Source organism: Hyperolius riggenbachi, chromosome 2 (assembly GCF_040937935.1).
Source record: "Hyperolius riggenbachi isolate aHypRig1 chromosome 2, aHypRig1.pri, whole genome shotgun sequence".
NCBI lineage: Eukaryota > Metazoa > Chordata > Amphibia > Anura > Hyperoliidae > Hyperolius > Hyperolius riggenbachi.
Genome location: NC_090647.1, coordinates 450,858,231 through 450,881,532, shown reverse-complemented (window position 1 = coordinate 450,881,532; position 23,302 = coordinate 450,858,231). Strand labels below are relative to the sequence as shown.

The 23,302-nt window shown below is 43.9% G+C and overlaps 1 protein-coding gene across 2 annotated transcripts in view; it reads left to right on the top strand.

Moving 5' to 3' along the window:
- ACOT9 (acyl-CoA thioesterase 9) overlaps positions 1 to 3,421 on the top strand; it is a 45,041-nt gene extending 41,620 nt beyond the window's left edge. For both annotated transcript variants that reach the window (XM_068270055.1, XM_068270054.1), the window contains one exon: positions 988 to 3,421. In XM_068270055.1, coding sequence (XP_068126156.1) covers positions 988 to 1,070 — 83 coding nt within the window. In that variant the 3' untranslated portion in view covers positions 1,071 to 3,421. The remainder of the gene's footprint in view (positions 1 to 987) is intronic.
- Positions 3,422 to 23,302: the final 19,881 nt, after the last annotated feature.

Below are 23,302 nucleotides of genomic sequence, written 5' to 3'. Positions count from 1 at the left end.
CGACGAGACAAAAGTTGAACTTTTTGGAAGGTGCGTGTCCCGTTACATCTGGCGTAGACGTAACACAGCATTTCAGCAAAATTACATCATACCAACAGTAAAATATGGTGGTGGTAGTGTGATGGTCTGGGGTTGTTTTGCTGCTTCAGGACCTGGAAGGCTTGCTGTTATAGATGGAACCATGAATTCTACTGTCTACCAAAAAATCCTGAAGGAGAATGTCCGGCCATCTGTTCGTCAACTCAAGCTGAAGCGATCTTGGGTACTGCAGCAGAACAATGACCCAAAATACACCAGCAAATCCACCTCTAAATGGCTGAAGAAAAACAAAATGAAGACTTTGGAGTGGCCTAGTCAAAGTCCTGACCTGAATCCTATTGAGATGTTGTGGCATGACCTTAAAAAGGCGGTTCATGCTAGAAAACCCTCAAATAAAGCTGAATTACCACAATTCTGCAAAGATGAGTGGGCCAAAATTCCTCCAGAGCGCTGTAAAAGACTTGTTGCAAGTTATCGCAAACGCTTGATTGCAGTTATTGCTGCTAAGGGTGGCCCAACCAGTTATTAGGTTCAGGGGGGAATTTCTTTTTCACACACGGTCATGTAGGTTTGGAGTTTTGTTTCTCACTAAATAATAAAAAACATCATTTAAAACTGCATTTTGTGTTCAATTATGTTATCTTTGACTAATAGTTAACGGTTTTTGATGAGCAGAAACATTTAATTGTGACAAACATGCAAAAGAATAAGAAATCAGGAAGGGGGCAAATAGTTTTTCACATCACTGTAAGTATACATGAAGTCCAGCAGGCTCCTAAAGATCATGAAGTGAAATCAATCATGTTAAATAAGGTGCCATGAAACAAATAGAATAATAGAACAATTTGTCCATATGCTTTACCTGATGAATTTATCTAAACTGACAGATTGGTTCTTATGTTTTATTAGCTTTATTTGATACTTTTTTCTTTTTCCTTTTTTATATAGAATCAATGCTCTACCTAGATGGGAAACGTCATTTTGATGCCGTTATTTTAAACAAAAATGGTGACCAGAGTGGCAGCTTATGATCAAGAAGTGGCGTTAAGCAGACAAGGTCCCCACTGCAGCTTCATGAATGTCATATTGAGGGCCTATTTGATACAATTGTAGATAACATTGCATTGGTGACCAGCAGGAAGGATTGTTGAAAGAAAAAAAAAAATCTAAGGGAACCAATACTCTCGCCCCCCCAAATAAAATCAAAACAGGAGCATGAAACAAAACTGGTGTACCTTCACCAAATCATAAGAGCATAGCTGCTAATTTACTGAACAATAATCTGCTCTATTGAGTGCAATATTCCCCAGTCATAGGAGACAAGCTGAGCTAATAGAATTCAATCCTTGGGGACCGTGTGGCACTGACCAATTATGGACCAGAGCCTTTTCTTCCCCTTTTGTGGTCAATGTGATTGTCTCACAGTGATCGCAGGGCCAGACTGGTGCATGGAGACAGCTGAGTTTAGCACCAGCGTGCGCACGCAATCGCATCTGGAGCACAGGACTAAGTGTGGTAACATCTACACTGCGTCAGGCTAAAGCAGCGCCAATAGTTAATTCTGACATTTTATGGAAATACTGTTACAAATTTCTTTAAAACTTTTGCTGCTGTGTCTAAAAGTTTTTTTTGTTTTAAAAACAAATCACTGTGATCACCGTAGTTAGGCAATCGTGGTGGTCAAGTGATTGTAGTCTGCACTAATACGCCTCAGATCTCCGGGTGCCGGGGCTGCAATGTGGCCCTGGAGAAAGCTGCAGCCTAAGAAATGTGCTCAATGATTTAATGTGCTTTCAGAATGAAGCATATGCTGCCAGAATGTTAATATGCTGCATGACTGCAGTAAGGAGTTAAAGAAGTTCAGTGCTGCAGAAATCTGGTATAATTTATTTAAAGCAAACCTTTGGGAATGTAGGTGAATAAAACATTCTTCAGTAGAGAGAAGCCTATGGAGTCTCCAGAGGCCAACACCCCCCCGGTCTCCCTCCATCTTGCCGTGTCAGTGGCGGGACCCTTGAAGCTCGTGGCCATTCCCCTATACGAGGTCAAGCGTGGGGGAATTCTGGAGGACAGATTGCGCCTTTGCAGTAGCACGGATCCATTGCCTTCACAGTGTGGCTGAGCTACCTCAACAAACCCTTGTTGATGGGCTTCTTTCAGCTCTTAAGTTCTCCCCCTCTTAAAAGATTGGTGCCACCCCCCCCTCCCAGTTTTTTTCCGCCTCCCCCTTACCAAGTTATTAGTGGTCCCACTGCAGAGTATGGCATGAAGCATGAAGAAAGCGAATGTAGTCGGTGTGCCTGCATAATCTAAGTGCACGCTTTGTATTACCATGCCGTTTCAGTTAAAAGCGTGTGTGTGTGTGTGTGTGTGTGTGTGTGTGTGTGTGTGTGTGTGTGTCCGTGTCCACAAACTTCTAACAAAATGATTTTCAGAAGAATGTTCTCTCGAGAGTTGAATTTTTTTTTATTATTTTTGAGAAAATAAATGCAAAAAGTATATTGGCATTTTCTCTTATCACTGCTCAGCAGAACTCAGTTGGGCCTGGTTCACACATAAATCTGCACATTTCCTGTCCTGTCAGTTTTAAATCTGTTTACCTGACTGGACCAGAAATGTTCACCTTTTATGTGTGAACACAGCCATGGAAACACATACAAAACTAACAGGACTGACCAGGATAGGACAGGAAAGGAAAGGTACAGATTTACTGTATGTGTAAACACAGCCATAGAAACACATACAAAACTAACAGGACTGACCAGGATAGGACAGGAAAGGAAAGGTACAGATTTACTGTATGTGTGAACAGGGCTGTGGAGTCGGAGTCGTGGAGTCGGGCAATTTTGGGTGCCTGGAGTCGGAGTCGGGAAAAATGCACCGACTCCGACTCCTAATGAATTTGTAACTGTAATTAAAATAGAAAATATGATAAAATGTTCTATTTCTCAGATAATAGTCATTAAAAATAATGTGTATATATACAGTAATAGCTGTGCTTAGTCCACAAAAATGAAATAAACCAATCAAAATTAGTTACTTGTGCTGCTTCAAAAAAGCAGTCCCCGTATTTTTAAGGTCAGATATACGTATCTGATTGTGACTGTATATATGTGTACACAGGAATCTCTTATATATACTAAATAACATCTATGCTGTAAGAATAAAGCCTGATGTGTAGCTGTGTCACTAATAGAGATGGTCAATGAGATGGAAATAATTCTGCACTGATGCTAATTTATGCAAATGTATGCACTCCCTTTGCTGATGAAATCAAATAATTTGATATGTTGTTAAAATTTGGTTTGGTGACTACAAATTAAAGGGTACCTGAGACGGATGAAAAGTAAAGTTTTATACATACTTGGGGCTTCCTCCAGCCCCCTTCAGGCTAATCAGTCCCTCGCTGTCCTCCACCACCCGGGTCTTCTGATATGAGTCCTGGTAATTCAACCAGTCATCGCTGTCCGGCTGCATGCCGCTCCCACAGCCAGGAACATTCTGCACTTACGCAATAGTGCTGCACAGGTGTAGTATGCTCCTGGCGGCGGAGTTTGTGCATGCGCACTACACCCGACTGGCTCAAGTACCTGGACTCATAGCAGAAGATCCAGGTGGTGGAGGAGGACAACGAGGGACTGATTATCCTGAAGGCGGCTGGAGGAAGCCCCAGGTATGTATAAAACTTTAATTTCATCTGTCTCAGGTTTACTTTGTTACACAGTAGTACTATACTCTACATATGCACTCCCCACAGAGCTGCAGGGAATCCACTGAGAATGCTGTGCACATTGAACACAGAGGTGTTGTCTGTCACCCATAAACCTTGTTCAGATTGTGCATGAAGAATGTGTAATAGAGGAAGAATCTCCTCATTCCCCTGCAGAGTACCTGCACATCATTCTTACATGTACCCACACTTACATTGCCTAGGGCCTGATAGATGTTCTTTGTTCCGGTTTGTACCTTTTACAAGTACTCTTACCAAGGACTAGTTTTAGTCTAAAGGGAATAAATATAGTAGTCTACATATCCTTCTCACTTCAGTTGTCTTGTAAAATTCCTAAGCGTTGGCAGTTAAGAGACGAATTTCATGTTACATACTTTTAATCAAGAAAATTGTAATATGCAAATTAGAGGAGTCGAGGAGTCGGAGTCGGTGGAATCCTAAACTGAGGAGTCGGAGTCGGTGGATTTTTGGACCGACTCCACAGCCCTGTGTGTGAACACAGCCATAGAAACACATACAAAACTGACAGGACTGAATCGGACAGGAAAAGAAAAAAAAATCTATGTGTGAACACAGCCATAGAAACACATACATAAAAAGGTGTCTTGTCAGTTGACATCAATTTTGTGTGAACCAAGCCTACTTAGGCAGGGGCCACACTTTCCGCACAGAAAAACTGATTTAAACTGAGAACTCACGTTAATCAATGAGCTAGATCACACTCAATGTGTTTTTCACATGCAGAAAAAAACCTGACACCCTGCAGGATAATTCTGCACATTTTGTCAGTTTTTTTTCTATTGTTTACATTAGCTGCTATGAAAAACTTGCAAGTTCTTCTGCATACAAACACACGTAAAACTGAAAGACAAGTGTTTCCACTTGCCTCCACAACAGGTCAACCAGGAGATTGGACCGCCCATCCCTGGGACAGGAAGAACAGACAAGGTTTAAATAGCCACCTCCTACCACTTACCTGCAGTGTTCTTCCTGTCACAGGAAGGACAGACACAGTTTCCTGGTCTGCTGGGAGGCCAGAGGGTGAGAGCGTGAAAACTGGGGCTGTCTCCTCTTCCTGGGCAGAAAAGGATTCTGCCTCTCTTCCTCAAATTTGCCACATGAGCCTCTTATGATACGTTCATAAAGCATTATCTTTTGGATCTACCAAGTAATCAGGACTTGGGTTTTGGTCATAAAGTACTGTCTACAGTTGTCCCACCCTGAGGGAGGTAATATTGTATATTTCCAGTTTGACCTGTGATGGAGGCAAGTGGAAGCCTACAATTACTCTTACCTGGTAATTTCTACACGGCCTCCACGACAGGTGAGGTAACCCACCCACAACTCAAATGGTAAGTCTCCTAGCCTTACATGGTGATAGTCTAAACACTGCAGGTAGGTAGGAGGTGGCTATTTATACTCGTCTGTTCTTCCTGTCCTGGGGATGGGCAGTCCAATCTCCTGGTTGACCTGTCGTGGAGGCCGCGTGAAAACCCAATTACCAGGTAAGAGTAATTGTAGGCTTCCACTGGCCAGATGTGACTGCATGGCGCCGCATATATAGCTGTTGGTGACTTCCGGTTGTCTTCTGGATACGACTGCTCGTTATTGCTTAGGGGAATCGAGTGCTGCAGACATCTGCAGTGTGCATCCAATTCTTTTCCCAGGTCGCATCGCACCACAAAATTTGCATGCAATGGAAACTACTCCATTGATATGCATTGGCTTAAATTTTTGATCCGATGTGAATTCGCGGCTAGTGGAAATGGGCCCTTGTGGTCCTTTTACACTGTATCAGTTGATCTCCGTTATAACTGAAAGGACAACTGATTTTCAAAGTAATCCTTTGTTTTCCTATGGCTCAGTTCACACTTTCAGTGACTGCTGTCAGACAGATGTGTATGTAACACATACCTGCAATCACTTACGCCCACCATGCCAGATAGTATTAGGTGGCATTCTTCAAATACATCTGGACTAACTGACTATAAATATGGAAACCCCTTTCTTGTGGCTTCTCTAAGAAACCCTTTTTCAGCTAAAGAGGTCCCATAATGCACCCCCTCATATTGCCCCATTTCACTATGCAGCTTATTCCATGTGGCCTTATTCAGATTACTGTCCATGTACCGCCATTGACCAGTAATATGCAGGCCGATTTTGATAGTGTATCTTTGTTACATGTGCATCACTATCCTTGTAAAGTAAAAAAAAATTTCATCAAAATAAACATGTATGCACACAAAACACTAGATAACATTTCTGCTGCCTGTAAAGAATAGTAAAGCTGCCTTCTCTCAGCTGTGGTTTGGCACATAAGTGCAGTATAGTAGTGTGCAAGTGCTTGTGACCAGCAATGGATAGTGAAATGCCTGTATTGCACTATGTGGTGTTTAGGTAAATCAGGCCCTGGGACTTTACTTCCAAAGAGTTTGCAGATGTTACAGAAGGACACTGTGCACTTTGTGCTGGGACACTATATATAATATACATATCTATATAAAGTGGGCAAGGATTGGAGCCTCTATCAGGCTCTTTATAGCTTTTTGTGTGCTTTTTTGGAACATTTCCTTTTGCTTTCTATCATAGACAACAACAAATTATAGAAAATCTTTGAAGGGCAAATGGGGAAATCCCACCTCTGACAATTGTTGGTGAAGAAAACGTCCTATTGAGAGGTTATCCCCAATTCCTGTTCTGTTCACAACTCTTAAATGTTGGAATTTATCTGACTTTCTGTTTGCCAGATTTTAGGCACGATTTTCTCCCTTCCTCTCAACTGTTACCAGAGGTTATAACACCCATGCTATCCAACAGTTAAAGTTATGTTTTTCTGTAGTTGCAATGCCTGGTGCTAGTCTAGTTGAGGGGACCCACAGCCACTTTCTGCTTACAGGAATTTGGTTCCACTAATTTGTAAGATGTAAGGGACCCAGCAGGAAACACTATCTACATCACCCACTAATTAGGATTAATAAAATTGCAGTGCCCAAGGCTACAGGCGAGGGTCCTGGTGTTCAATTTTAGCGTTGGTGTTTCCCGCTGGGTCTCCTAATTCTTTCAAATTGGTGGACATGACCAAATTGCCACAAGTAGTAAGCGGCAATTGGTCTATGAGGTTTCCTGCTAGGTGCTCTCAAAAAGACTAGCACCTTATGTCTTTTTTATTTTAATGCTTCCAAATATTTTGTATCATGTACCCATTTTGAATAAACTCTTTTTTACAAAGTATTCTCAAACTCTACTCATTCTGTTGTGTTATGCACACCTGCCCAAAACTTACAATCTAGGTCAGGGAAGAGATGCAGTAAGGCAGTTAGTAAAAAAAAAAAAAAAAAAAAAAAGTAACATACTTGCCTCTGGATGGTCTAGAGCCTAGTTTTTCAACATGCGGTACGCGTACCCCAGGGGGTACTTCTGATGGTTCCAGGGGGTACTCAGGCTTGATATACTTGACCAAGAGTAACAAATTTAGAGTTTTTTAGAAAATTATAAATCCTATATAAAACACCAAATTAGTATTTTTTTCTGATTAAAAGCAACAGTAAATGCTTGGAAATTGTTTAGAACCAATTATCATGTACTATGATTAAATATGTATTTGTTAAGGGGTACTTGTGATAATATTTACTATGCCAGGGGGTACTTGGTGAGTACAGGGTTTTATAAGGGGTACATACCAATAAAATGTTGAGAAACACTGGTCTAGAGCAGGCATGGGAAAACTTGGCTCTCCAGCTGTTAATAAACTACAAGTCCCACAATGCATTGCAGGAGTCTGACAGCCACAGTCATGACCCATAAAGGCAAATGCATTGTGGGACTTGTAGTTCCGTAACAGCTGGAGGGCCGAGTTTGCCCATGCCTGGTCTAAAGCAAGGTTGTCCTCAAGTACCACCATCAGTGCATGTTTTGTGGAAATCCATAGAGGCAGTTAATTAGCTAGGCTGAGATGCCAATTACCTCACCTGAAAATGTTTGTGGTTTTCTGCAAAACCTGCACTGTTGGTGGTAATTAATAGCAGTGTTGGGAAGCCCTGGTCTAGAGCATACGTGTCAAACTCCGGCCATATCAGGCCCTCAGAGCCATTCAATTTGGCCCTCAAGTGGTTTCCCCACTTTGCATTATGTTTGGCCCATTCTAGTGCACCAGGGAAGCTACATTGCAGGTGAAGCCCTAGATCACCAGAAAATCCATATTGGGGAGAGAGGGGAAACCACTAAACACCGGGGGACTGTATAGGGGAGGGAATTGGGGCCACCTCAGAACTTTATAAAGGAGGACGGTGGCCAGTACACATTGAGGTTGGCTCTTGACTTGGTCCCAGTGTACAATTTTGGCCCACTTTGTATATAAGTTTGACACCCCTGGTCTAGAGCAGGGCTTTTCAACCATTCCACTAATTGTACTACTTTTATCACCTGAAAACTTAGTACCACCAGTGTGCCTGCACAGTAGATTGGATGCAATCGGGATTGAATGTTTCTGCTGGAGCCTGAACGGAGAGCAGCTACTGCGCATGCGCACACACCGATGAGAACTATGGGGCTCCCAGCACTGGATCCCATCTACTGAGGAGGAAGGGGGAAACCTCTTTAGGATACAAAGGCCTCCCCTTCCCTGAGGTAAGTACCCTCGGGGGGCACTTTTTTCTTACAAGGTACACTTTAGGAAAAAAAAGGCATTTGGGAGGGGAAAAGTAGGAGGCATTGGTGGGGGAAAAACTACAATTAGATTGCTAGCCTACATATTGTCAGTATTGGCAATCTAGAGGTAGATTGCCAATATAGGTAGCCATACAAGTCCCACCCCACCCCCACGCTTAATTATAGGTAGCCTGGCCCCACCACCTGAGAGCTAAGCAGTGACTCACCACAAAGTTCGGATCACCCCTTGCTCACTCCTTGCTGTGCTGCCCTGTGGAATAGTTCACACTTTAGATCATTGGTAAGCCAGCAGCAGTGAAGAGACAGCCAGGCAAGCGGTGCACAGTGACGGCGTGTATACTTCAAATGAGCAGTGATATCACTTTCTGTATGTGCACCGTTGGCCTGGCTGTCTCCTGTACACTGGTCTGAAGTATGCCGCAGAGAAGCACAGCAAGGAGCGAGGGAGGGGGAGCCAAACTTTGTGGAGGCAGGACAGGACAAGTGGCAGGTGGACAAAAAAGTGGCAGGCAAATCTGGTGTGTACCACCTGGCCAACAGCAAAGTACCACCGGTGGCAAGCATACCACAGGTGCAAAGCCCTGGTCTAGAGAGATTATCCTGTCTAATTAGGCCTTATCAACAAGTAAACAGCAAGTACAAATTAGGGCTGTCAGGTGTGCCACTCTATGCCATAGTTTGGGCTAATATATAAACACAGGAGGTTAACCCTTTTGTGTTCCTAGGACACCAGAAAGTAAACACTGCAGGGTTTTTGTAAGATTTCTGTAAGTTGTAACAGATAAATGTTTTTTTTTAAGTTATGATGCTGCTGCTTATCTCCTTAGAGCAGAGAGGAAGCTCTACCAGCAGGTTTTGGACTAGTCCATCTCCTCACGATGGAGTCTCAGGGTTTCCCTTTGTTTTCAAAAGCATTTGCTGAACTGCCATTGTTAAGTCTGACTGCCAAAATAGTGTGCGAGTAGGGATGCTGGCTGGTCCTATTTTGGCAGTTAGACTTAAAAACTGCCATTTAGGAAATTATTTTAAAAAACAAAGAAAACCCTTTGTATCCCCAATGAGGAACTCGACTAGTCCAAAACATGTTGGTTCTGAAAGATTTTAACTGCTTACCTTTTCACTGTAATGGTCCTTTAACCTTCCTGGCGGTAAGCCCGAGCTGAGCTCGAGCTATGCCGCGCAGGAAGATATCTCAGCCCCTGGTGGGGCGATTTCCTCCATTTAAAATGCTGTAAGCGCAGCTAGCACTTTGCTAGCCGCGCGTACAGCTTGATCGCCGCCGCTGTGCGGCGATCGCCCGTACGCAGCGGCGCAAGAGGGCCCCCCCCCCGCCAGAGCCCTGCGCTGCCCGGACCAATGAGTTCCGGGCAGCGCTATGGGCTGGATCGGAGGTGTCTGACGTCAGGACGTCGGCTGACGTCCATGACGTCATTCCGATCGTCGCCATGGCGACAGGAGAAGCCAAACAGGGGAGCGCGTTATATACGCGTTCCCCTGTTTGCTATTGATGCCGGCGACGATCGCACTAGAGGGACACATGCGCCCTCTAGTGGTGTTTCATGTAGCTACCACTCTGGTAGCTTTACATGAAACACAAAAAAAATTTTTTTTTTAAAAATGATTTTTGCCAATTTGCCAAAAAAAAAATAACCGCCAGGAGGGTTAAAATGGTAATCTGATAACAATCATGAAGATCAGGATGTACTGCTGCATTGCTGAGCTTATTTCAGTAATGTGTTACAGACGCTCATGTGCTGTGCAGCAGTGTGTTCTGACAATAAACTGCTGCATGCATTTCTGTGCCAACACACTGCTGTCTCATTTCAATTAATACTGCCATGCAGAGCAAAACACGCGCCATACATTTTTGTAAAGAGAAGTAAATGGTTGGCACTCCAAAAAATTGGTACAGAAAGATCTGTAATTCATTCTGTAATAACCACTTCACCACTGAGGGGTTTTACCCTCTGACCACCAGAGCAATTTTCACCTTTCAGCGCTCCTTCCATTCATTCGTCTATAACTTTATCATTACTTATCACAATTAAACGATCTATATCTTGTTTTTTCCATCACCAATTAGGCTTTCTTTAGGTGGGACATTATGCCAAAAATTATTTTATTCTAAATGTGTTTTAATGGGAAAATAGGAAAAATGTGGGAAAAAAATTATTTTTCAGTTTTCGGCCATTTTAGTTTTAAAATAATGCATGCTACTGTAATTAAAACCCATGAAATGTATTTGCCCTTTTGTCCCGGTTATAAAACCGTTTAAATTATGTCCCTATCTCAATGTTTGGCGCCAATATTTTATTTGGAAATAAAGGTGCATTTTTTTCAGTTTTGCGTCCATCCCTAATTACAAGCCCATAGTTTATAAAGTAACAGTGTTGTACCCTCCTGACATAAATATTTAAAAAGTTCAGTCCCTAAGGTAACTATTTATGTATTTTTTTTATTGTACATTTTTTTTAATTCTTTTTAATTACAAAAAAAAATAAATTGGGAGTGTGGGAGGTAATGAGTTAATTTTTTGTGTAAAAGTAATTTATTTGTATGTGAAAAATGTTTAGGGTGTAGTTTTACTATTTGGCCAAAAGATGGCCACAGTAACTTTTTGTTTTAATGCGACCTCCAAGCGTCCTTCCGGAAGCTTGGAGGAAGTACTTGGAGGCTGGGTAAGATCACAATGATCGCGCTGCCCATCGGAGAGCAGCGGATCATTGCGGGGCTTAGATCAACGAACGGGAATGGATTTTCCCAGTCATTTATCTCCAGGCGAGCGGGCGGCGGCGTGTTTACTAGCGGCGGGCGGCGTGTTTACTAGCGGCGGGCGGCGTGTTTACGAGCAGGAGCGCAGGCAGCGGCGGGAGAGCAGAAAGTACGGATTTCTCCGTCCCTGGCGGTTAAAGGATGGAAAAAGGGATGGAGAAATTCGTACGGGCGGGGGTAAAGTGGTTAAGATAATTCAAAATTCCAAAGCAACAAAGTACCTCTTTATCAAGAAAAAACTGCAAGTTAATCTGAAAAACAACTCCGCAACAATAAATCACCATAATGCACAATAAATAAATAAATTTGAAGTAGCCCAAGAAAAAGAGGGTCACCATCTTGGAAGAACACAAGTACCAAGCACTAAGGTAGAGAATGTGTGGACAAGTTTCAAAGGTGGCTAAAAGTGCTAGCCTGGAAAACTATCAAAGTTGAAGCCAATAAATTGGTCATTAGACTGGGAGCAAGATAGGAAGATAAAAAACCAGCTTTTTCTTCCACTCCCTCTCTACAGTTATCCATATAATATTCCTTTTTTTGTATAGCGCTTCTCTCCTGTTGGACTCAAAGCGCTTGTGAGGCAGCCACTAGAGCGCCCTCAGTAGGCAGTAGCAGTGTTAAGGAGTCTTGCTCAAAGAACTCCTTACGGAATAGGTGCTGGCTTACTGAATAGGAAGAGCCAAGATTTGAACCCAGGACTCCTACGTCAGATGCAGAGCCCTTAAAGTGAACCTAAAGCCTAGAAAAAAAATGAGATTAACTCACCTGGTGCTTCCCTCAGTCCCCTGCAGCCGATCGGTGCCCTCGCAGCCCCGTTCTGACGCTCCAGGACCCGCCGGCGAACACTTCCGGTTTGGCCGTCACCGGCCGACAGGCATGGGAATGCGAGTGATTGTTCGCGTTCCCAGCCTGTATATCGCCCCCTATGCTGCTATTGCGGCCAGGCCGCAATAGCAGCATAGGTCCAGAAGCATCGGACCGGAGCTGCAAGGACACCGATCGGCTGCAGGGGGCTTGAGGGAAGCCCCAGGTGAGTTAATCTAATTTTTTTTCTAGGCTTTAGGTTCACTTTAAGGGCTCTGCATCTTTAACCAGTACACTATCCAGCCACCATATCTGACACCTGTCACTGTTAGAGATAGCCAGTTTTAAATTGTGCAAATCGTGATGCAAATGTAGCCCCCAAAACACAAAATGAGGTGGCAAATCAACATTCAACATTGAGGATCTCAAGGCTTGTGTTTGCGAAATAAGTAAAATAGGAAAGGAAGAAGGAAACCATTGGAAAAGGATAGCTTAAAAATGGAAGTTGAAAAATGACAGTTGGAAAATAAGGGCAGTCGAAAAACAGTTGAAATTTGGCTGTTGGAAAATGACAGTTGAGAAATGGCAGTTTAAAGATGACAGATGAAAAACAGTTAACATTTGGCAGTTGAAAAATGACAGTTGGAAAATGGCAGTTAAAATTTGACAGTTGGAAATGGCAGTTAAAAAACAACAGTTGAAAAATGACAGTTGGAAAATGGCAGTTGAAAAATGACAGTTGGAAAATGGCAGTTGAAAAATGACAGTTGGAAAATGGCAGTTGGAAAATGACAGTTTAAATTTGACAGTTGGAAAATGGCAGTTGGAAAATGGCAGTTGAAAAATGGCAGTTGGAAAATGACAGTTGGAAAATGGCAGTTGAAAAATGGCAGTTGGAAAATGACAGTTGGAAAATGGCAGTTGAAAAATGACAGTTGGAAAATGGCAGTTGGAAAATGACAGTTGGAAAATGGCAGTTGGAAAATGGCAGTTGAAAAATGACAGTTGGAAAATGGCAGTTGAAAAATGGCAGTTGGAAAATGACAGTTGGAAAATGGCAGTTGAAAAATGACAGTTGGAAAATGGCAGTTGGAAAATGACAGTTGGAAAATGGCAGTTGGAAAATGACAGTTGGAAAATGGCAGTTGAAAAATGACAGTTGGAAAATGACAGTTGGAAAATGGCAGTTGGAAAATGTCAGTTGAAAAATGACAGTTGGAAAATGGCAGTTGGAAAATGACAGTTGGAAAATGGCAGTTGAAAAATGGCAGTTGGAAAATGGCAGTTGAAAAATGGCAGTTGAAAAATGGCAGTTGGAAAATGACAGTTGGAAAATGGCAGTTGAAAAATGACAGTTGAAAAATGACAGTTGGAAAATGGCAGTTGAAAAATGACAGTTGGAAAATGACAGTTGGAAAATGGCAGTTGAAACTTGACAGTTGAAAAATGACAGTTCAACTTTTAACTGCCATTTTCCAACTGTCATTTTTCAACTGCCATTTTCCAACTGTCAAATTTTAACTGCCATTTTCTAAATGTCAAATTTGATCTGCCATTTTCCAACTGCCATTTTTCAACTGCCAAATTTCAACTGTTTAAAGGACCACTACAGTGAAAAAAGTGAGCAGTTGAAGGAGAAATTAAGTGAGAGGCATATTGAGGCTGCCATATTTATTTCCTTTTAAGCAATGCCAGTTACCTGGCTATCATGCTGATCCTCTGCCTCTAATACTTTTAGCCACAGCTCCTGAACAAGCACATGCAGATCAGGTGTTTCTGACATTATTGTCAGATCTGACAAGGCTAGCTGCATGCTTGTTTCTGGTGTGATTCAGACACTTCTGCAGAGACATAGATCAGCAGGGCTGCCAGTCAACTTATATAGTTTAAAAGGAAATTTAACATAGCAGCCATCGTATTCTCACTTAAAAGGAGTTCTGTAATATCCGAGGCAGCTGCGGCGAACAGCACCGCCGCAGCTGCCTCCATGCGCCCATCCGTCCGCTCGGCGTCCAGGACGCCGAGGACGGAACGTTCTGTCAGCCAGGAGCTCGCCTTAGCGCGCGGGCGTGCGCACAGACGGGACTTTTATGCGGGGAGGAAGCCCGTCAGCTGACCTGCTGGTCGGCTGACGTCAGAGGAGTCCCACGGCGCCCAGGATTGGCTGATGCGGAGGGGCGTGCCGGTGGGATCTCCTCTGCTTCATAAGCCTCTGGGCTTCATTGTTGCCTCGTCTGTTGACGTGAATACTTGCGTGTGAGCGCGCAGACCTTAGGTAGTTCCCTGGTGTTGATGCTACGGATTTCACACCATGCTTAGGAATTGCAGTCTTGTTATTGTTATTTTGATAGACTAGTTCTGGGCTGTTGATGCCAAGGATTTCACACCCAGGCTAGGATATTGTTATTATATTGATCTCCTGTGTACGACTCTGGCTAGCACTCTGACTTTGAATCTGTTTTCTGATCCTGTACTTCTGCCCATCTGTCTACCTGTTGCTGAACCTATGCCTGATTACCGATTACTCTCTTGTCTCACGATTCTATACCGATACGTACCTTCCTGTTGCTGAACCTCTGCCTGATTACTCCATTGTCTCACGATTTTGATATACTTACCTCTCTGTTGCCGAACCTTGCCTGCCTGACCATTCTACTCACCAGTAGGCCCTCGCCACTGGTGAGGTACTAGTTACACCAGCTCCTCTGGCGGAACAGTTCTGTTAAGCTGTAGTACAGCCCCATTTACCTGCTCTTATAGGGTATCTGTCATTGTAGTAGTATTGTATCTCCTAGGCTACAGTACAATCTGAGTCACCCGCTCCCCGGGAGATTCAGCCTCTCGTTATTGTACTCTCCAGCCTGCTGGAGCTTGAACGCTAGTGCACGCATAGTGTACTGATAGTACATCACCAGCCCCTCTGGTGAGGTCTCGTCAAACTATTAAAAGTTACTGTTGCACCCAAACACTTACACTTTGCTAGGTGTCCAGAGGTTAGTCATACTTGTATTATTGGTGATTCTGCAGATCATTAATAATCAGGTATACATCTGTATTGTTGGTGATACTGCAGATCATCAATAATCAGATACTCTCTGTGTGCTGACACCAACCATTCTTTTGCATCCTAACAATCAAACAAGCTGACACTTACCTGGGGCTTCTATCGGCCCTCTGCAGCGGTAATGTCCCACGCCATCCTCTTCCGATGCTCCGTTCCCCGCCGCCGGTCCCAGTGTAATCACACGAGTTATTACACTGCGGCTGTGCAGTAAGCTCCCGATGACGTGAGCAGGAGCTAACATTATTCATCTGTTTAGACGAATATTAAACCGGGACCGGCGGCGGGAACGGAGGATCGTAGGAGGACGGCACGGGACATTACAGCTGCAGGGGGCCGATAGAGGCCCAGATAAGTGTCAGCTTGTTTGATTGATTTTTAGAATCCCACAGAACCTCTTTAAAGAAGACCTAAACTCAAGCACTGCAGTCAAGGAAAACAAATACTACTGCGCATGCGCACATACCGACAAGGAGAACGTTGGGGCTCCCAGAGCTGGATCCCTTCTACTGTGGAGGAAGGGGGAAGCCTCTTTAGGATACAAAGGCCTCCCCTTCCCTGAGGTAAGTACCCCCCACTTTTTTCTTACAGGTACACTTTAAGAAAAGAAGAGGGCATATGGGAGGGGAAAAGTAGGAGGCATTGATGGGGAAAACAACTACAATTAGATTGCAAGCCTACATATTGTCAGTATTGGCAATCTGTAGGTAGATTGCCAATATAGGTAGCCTTGTAAGCTCCTCCTCCCCCCCCCCCCCCCCCACGCGCATACATATGAACTGCCCACCGGGAGACTTGGGCGCAGGATACAGCTGGTATACGGCTATTGCTGGAAGGCGAATTGCAGTGTTTTAAAAGCAACTTTAGCACTGTCTTCTGATGGCGCCGAAGTTACTGACTGTGCGCCGCTATAGCTGTAATTCCTATTTCGGCCTATGATGGCGCCGGCTGCGCCCAAATCTCCTGCACTGTTATTACAGTGCTCGCCCCCCCCTGCATAATTATAGGTAGCCTAGTCCCACCATCAGAGAGCTGAGAGCTAGGCAGTGACTCACCACAAAGTTCGGATCCCCCCTTGCTCACTCCTTGCTGTGCTGCCTTGCGAAATAGTTCACACCTCAGATCATCGGTAAGCCAGCAGCAGAGAAGTGACAGTCAGGCAAACAGTGCATGTTTCTCTGTTTAGTCAGGCAAACAGTGCATGGTGACACCGCATATACTTCAAATACAGGAAGTGAGCAGTGATGTCCCTTTCTGTATCTGCGCCATTACTGTACACTATTTGCCTGGTTGTCTCTTCCCCACTGATCTGAGGTCTGAAATATGCACAGCAAGGAGCGAGGGAGGAGGAGCCAAACTTTGTGGAGGCAGGACAGGACAAGTGGCAAGCGGGCAATAAAGTGTCAGGCAAACCTGGTGTGTACCACCTGGCCAAAAGCAAAGTACCACCGGTGGTACGCGTACCACAGGTTGAAAAGCCTTGGTCTAGAGGCTTCCTAGACCTTCCTGCAGCTCACTAATTCATCTTAGGGACCCTCTTTTCCTATTTGACTTAACATATTTTGAATAGGTTTTTTTCAGTTTTGAATGTGCACATCAATACTCGACATGCACGAGTATGGTCCATGCATGCCCAAATGATTGGAGCACTTGTGCATGGTAGTAAAAAGCCAGCCTCTCTTTTCTTACAATCAATGTAAATGGTGTACACTTTCTAAATTCATGAAGCCCAAATATCCTTTCATCTCCAACATATGTCATATGCCCAGGTTTTCAAAAGCAGTATAAACAGCTACTAAAGAAGTGTTCACTGTTATAGTGCAACTCTAGGAAAAAAAAATGTTTTGGCATGGAAAGGAGTTGGAGCCTAGTTTAAGGTTATCTTGTGACCCATGGAGGAAAGAAATGTATTTCTTTATTTTCTGGCATTGTGACCCCCGTGGACTTAAAGCCCTAGTTCAAGCTTTTGAACCTCCCATTTTTTAATCACTCACACAAGAAAGTTACAGAGGGGACCCCTGACCAGAATGTTTCTGTGAACATAGATCTGATCCTGTCCCCACTCTCCCTATGCCCCATAGGAGGAAGTAGAGAGAGGAGGTGGGTGGAGTCAGGAAATGGCTCTGTGCAGAGGAAGAAGTCTCCGCTCTTCTGGCAGTTCTATAAATTCTGCACAGAGCTCTGGGTCATGCGCCTGATGCTTCCAAATGATTTTTTTTTCTGAAACAATTGCATCAAATATGAAAAATATAATACAGTGGTGCTTGACTGTTAACTCTAATAAAGATATAGAACATTTTGATTACTTTGTACAGCACCACGGAATATGTTGGCACGCTTTATAGATGAATAAAACCTAGTTCAACAAATGAAACAAAAATGATTGCATATGTGTAACGATCGGTGTAACACAGAGAGGATCTGATTATCGGTGATCTGCAGTATCACCGAGAATACAGATATATACCTGATTATTGATGATCTGCAGTATCACCGACAATCAGATATATCTCTAACCTCTGGACACCTGAGTAATAGGAGTGTTTGGTGCTACAGTAATACTTTGAGGAGAGCACCCGTCTCGAGGGTGCCAGGCAGTAAGAGCTTCTGCCCAAGAACAAGCTCCTTCCAATGGCCTGAGGCTCCCCAAGGGGAGGAGTCAGGCTGAGAGAGGGAAGGACAGAGTGTGAGTGACACCAAAGGTGAGATGTCACTGACAGAGGGTTCGAATCCTGGCTAGGTCAAGTACCTATTCAGTAAGGAGTTCAAGGCAAGACTCCCTAACACTGCAGGGTGGCCTCTTGAGCGCGTCCCAGTGGCTGCAGCTCTCGAGCGCTTTGAGTCCAACAGGAGAAAAGCGCTATACAAATGTTCGGATTATTATTATTATCTGTGAACTATCTCTAAACAGAGGAGATAGTTCTCGAGGTCGGACAAGCCAGGTCGGCAACAGACAGACAGATGAGATACAGAGGGAAGAGACTGAATCAGAGTCCTAAGGCAAGCAAGGTTTGGCAACGGAGTATCAGATATAGCGAAGTACCAAATCAGAGATCAGAAGAGAGGTCAGGGAAGCAGAAGGTCATAACAAATAATCAACAATGTCTAGTCTATAGGTGTGAGCTCCTAGATCATCAACACCCTGGAACTAGTCTGAAGTATAACAGGATGGTAAAGCTAGCTCCGTAGTCATCAACACCCTGGAACTAGTCTGAAGTATAACACAGAAAATACACAGTATTCCTAGTCTTGGGTGTGAGCTCCGTAATCATCATAAAACAGATTCTGACAATATGGTCTGAGTGCTACCACGTAGTGATCGCAACGGCAGACAACCAGAGAATGACCAGCACCCAGTATATACAGCAAAGCGCCCTCCAGCGCCTCCCCTAAGTGCTGGACCAATGGGAAGTAGTAGAACTGTCAGCTGACCGGCCTGGTCAGCTGACTCCCTTCTGGCTGTCATATAAGTTCAGCCTCTCAGCGCGCGCGCGTCCTTCTGAACCTGTGTGGACTATCAGTCCCAGCCACACCAGACGTGTTGCAAAGCACCCGCCGCGCTGGACGCGGAATCCGCCGCACCGCCATCAAGGCATGCAGCGGTTTCTCCGCGTTTGGCCATACCACCAGATGTAGACCCACGCGTGCCAACCGCCGCGTTGGACACGGAATCAGCCGCCTTGTTCTGAGTACATGCGCGTTTTCTCACAATATGGCAATGAATTTATTATAAATAAATGATCCAATTATTATCCACATTAGCATATCATGGGTTTGATTCACTAAGACAAATAACATGCCTTATCAAAGTTAACATGCCTTATCAGAGTAGCATAGTGAGCACTACGAACCTGCAGGGGCGCAGGGCAGAACGAGTGGCGCTCTCGTCATTGCCAATGAGCAGGCATAAGTTCGTAGTGCTCGCTATGCTACTCTGATAAGGCATGTTAACTTTGATAAGGCGTGTTATCTCTGATAAGGCATGCTATTTGTCTTAGTGAATCAAGCCCCATGTGCTACAAAAGAGTAGCATGGTGTGTGCTCATGACCAAGTAGCACCTCAGCAGCACCTGACCTACAATAGCTACAGACAAGCCTCTCAGCAATATTAAAGTGGTTCCGAGATAAACTTTTACACATTGCAAAATTGTGCATTACATTACATATAGTTTATAGGGCATTCCTCAAGCCAAATACTTTTTTGTTTTGTTTTCATACCCTAATTCCCTATAAACTAAAGCCTCGCCCTCAGCTCCTCCAGCGCCTAGGCCAGGGGTGCCCATTAGGTAGATCGCAATCTTTATAGTAAATCTCGACCCCACTACATTTTCCATTCTGTATATACAAGTCAGCTCCTAAAATTGTATGTAGGTAGAACATTTTGACTTGCTAATTCTTTCAAGTAGATCATAGGCTGAAATAGTGTGGGCACCTCTGGCCTACCCCATGTAGCAAGTGCGCATGGGAGCTCAGTCTGGGGAGAAGAAGGCTTTTGCCGAAGGAGGAGGAGGAGGCGTTACCTGCAGTTTCACTGGGAACGGCCGCGCGCATGCGCGATCGTTCCCTGCCACTCCACGGTCCGCAGCAGCGCTGTACAAGATCGGCGATCCCCGGCCTCTGATTGGCCGGGGAACGCCGTCCTCTCATAGGCTGATGCCTATAAGAGGCGGAACAGGACGGATCGCCGTCCTGTTCCATAAAGATTATGGAGGGGAGGAGGGAGAGAGCCTCATAGAGGCTGGGGGAAAAAAAATAAATGGCCGCAGGGATTGGACCCCTCCGGCGGCATGTCCCCTTAGGGACAAAAAAGGAGGTGAATCCGATCGCTGGGCTCCTTAGCTGGGCTGTGCAGGAGGCTGAAAAGCCTGCCACCTCATTTTCCTTATGTTTAATTGCTTTTAGAGTGTTTTATACTCATTGGGTGCCTTTTTCCACTTTTCTTACTGTGAATACTGCTGGTCTTAGGGACGGGTATGAGGGTAATGAAAATCTTGATGGAATTTTTAACTTTCCCCCCTCACAGTTTATTGCTAGCTTGTTAAATGTTGCATAGATTTACCTACTTTCTGATAGCATGGAAAGGGAGGTGAATGCTTCCTAGAGTTGGGCTTTTACACATGGGGCCATATGCAATTCACTTTTTTTTACATTTTCTTCTAGGAGATAATTTGTCAACTTCTGTTTATTTGGCAAATACTCCAAAAATGTACTGCAAAAAATGGCCTGATCTTTAGGGGGGGTTAGCACTGTGGGCGTCAAGTGGTTAAAGCACAGCATGAGAGAGGCTGATCTGCAGCCATTAGAAGTCAGGTACTACTCATGAGAACATACCATGTTACTCTTTTGTAACAGTTTCTTATAAAATTTGAAGGTGAAATCTGAGTCTGGTGTGTTTAATCAGTGGGATGATAAATTGGTGTGAGCAAGGGACCTGTTTTTATGTAGAGCTAGTCGAGACGGGGGACAGCCAGTGGCTGTGTACAGCACTTACCATCTTGATCAACTGCGTCCCGCAGTGAGATGAATGGCAGCGTTTATCTCAATGCATTTACTGTCAGTTGCCAGCACTTGCACTTCGGCCGATCAAGTTTTCTGAGATGCTGCATGTAACGTTGGCTAGGTTTGCAGTTTCGTGGGGACTCAAAACGCGATGACGAAACGTCAGGAACCGATACCAAATGCTTTTTAGTAGCAGAGAAGTGTTTAGCATCAGCTAAACAAGCTGCCAACAACCATTATTATTATTATTATTATTTAGAGTTTATATAGCGCCAACATATTACACAGCGCTGTACAGTGTGTGTGTATATATATATATATATATATATATATATATATATATATATATTGTCTTGTCATTAACTGTCCCTCAAAGGAGCTCACAATCTATATAATCCCTACCATTGCCATATGTCTATATTATGTAGTGTAAGTACTGTAGTCTAGGACCAATTTTTTTTTTAGGGGGAGCCAATTAACTTATCCGTATGTTTTTGGAATATGGGAGGTAACTGGAGTGCCCGGAGGAAACCCACGCAGGCACGGAGAGAACATACAAACTCTTTGCAGATAGTGCCCTGGCCGGGATTTGAACCAGGGACTCAGCGCTGCAAGGCGAGAGAGATAACTACTACGCCACCGTGCTGTCCATCCGTCTAAATTGGGGCTGAAAAAAAACAGGGATCCAGAAAAGTCTGATCACATACAACACATTTGTGGATATGTATCAATGCTTGAACAAAGGAGGTGTCGTGTCTCTTGACCTCATAAGAAGGGTTGTTGATACCCATAAAGCAGTAAAGGTTCACAAGACCTTCTCTAAAGATTTGGTCTTCCAACAATCACCAATCAGACACACTGTATACAAAAGGAAGGAATTCAAGAACCTTGTTACCCTTCTCAGGAGTGGTCAACCACAAGGTTGCCAAATCATCCCTTTAAATACACATCTAAGTTATGCAAGTTCTGGGGTTACTGACACATAATCAGTACCTAAACTGCAGTTGCCTACTCAAAAGACAAGTATGATTCATACGGGTCAGAGGTCAGTAATTAAAGGGATGGTTTCCTGTACCAGGTGGGGGGGCGTGTTTAGTCCCACCCCACCCAGCATCCCCTGGGGGTCTCACTAGAGTATAAAAAGAGAGGCTGGACGCTCACTTTTCAGCAGGCTGCTGATAGTGGCCGTCACTCTGTTACTTTCTTGCTAACCTATTGTAAATATGTGACTTATATAATGTATTTATTATGTTGAGCACTTTGTTACTCTATCACTAGAGCACGTATCTCTCCTGACGAAGTTTCCAGTTGAGGAAATGAAACATGTTGAGTTTGGTGTAGGGTTGGTGTAGGGTTTTAATGAATACTAGTGTGAACTAGGAGGTCCTTTGACCCTAAACCTTCTACCTCCTGTCCACTTGTTCGCATTTTACCATATGGTCAGAAAATGGGATCTCTTTTTTAATGCAACTAGATTAAAAGTTAAGTTTTATTACTTTTCTAGTAGGGTATATCAAATGTTTATATAACACTGGTCAACCATCAAAGATAAACCCAACTTACAACATACAATAGTCCAAAAGGCTACAAAGGAACCCTGGGCAACTTCTAAGCAACTGTAGGCCTCTCACACATTGGCAAATGTTGATGTTAATGAGTCCACCATCAGGAGAACACTGAACAGCAATGGTGTATATCAACCATCAAGAGAACACTGAACAGCAATAGTGTGTATGGTAGCAATAACAAAGTCTCTGCTCTTCCCCATTCCTCTTTACCAACAGTGAAAATTCTTAGGGTGAACTTGAGCCTTACCGTGAATAGCGAGAGATGAAGTGTGAAACACTAAAAAGAAAAAACAGAGACAACGGGAGCCCAAATGGTGCAGTATGTCACAAAATAAATGGATGTGTTGAAAAATGGGTGAAAATACTCAGAAAGGTGGGTTGCACAAGGGGCAACCGACCACTTCATGCAGGTGGAGTTATACAAACCCGACTCCACTTAGGTACACCAGAGATCCTGGAGATGGTCACTCTCTTGAAAAATCGCATGCATTCTGATCACCCGTGGCGTGGAGAAATTCCACTTGGGGTCAGATGTAAGGAACTCCCCTCACTAGGGGGGAGTGAGACAAAGAAAAGGGGAAAAGGGCGCCCAATGGGTATAAAACACTCTAAAAGCAATTAAAAATAAGGAAAATGAGGTGGCTTACCTCAAAGACAACACATTTGCATAAAATGAATTGTTTATTTGTACAAAGCACAGGCAACTTGTTTCGTAGGAACTCGCCCACCTCCTCAGGCCAAATAAAGTGGCGCTGAATACTGATAGCCAAATTTGGGGCGCCAGTATTCAGCGGCACTTTATTTGGCCTGAGGAAGTGGGGAAGTTCCCACGAAACGCGTTGCCTGTGCTTTGTACAAATGAACAATTCATTTTATGTGAATTTGTCGTCTTTGAGGTAAGCCACCTCATTTTCCTTATGTTTAATTGCTTTTAGAGTGTTTTATACTCATTGGGTGCCTTTTTCCACTTTTCTTACTGTGAATACTGCTGGTCCCAGGGACAAGAATGAGGGTAATGAAAATCTTGATCGAATTTTTAACTTTCCCCCCTCACAGTTTATTGCTAGCTTGTTAACTGTTGCATAGATTTACCTACTTTCTGATAGCATGGAAAGGGAGGTGAATGCTTCCTAGAGTTGGGCTTTTACACATGGGGCCATA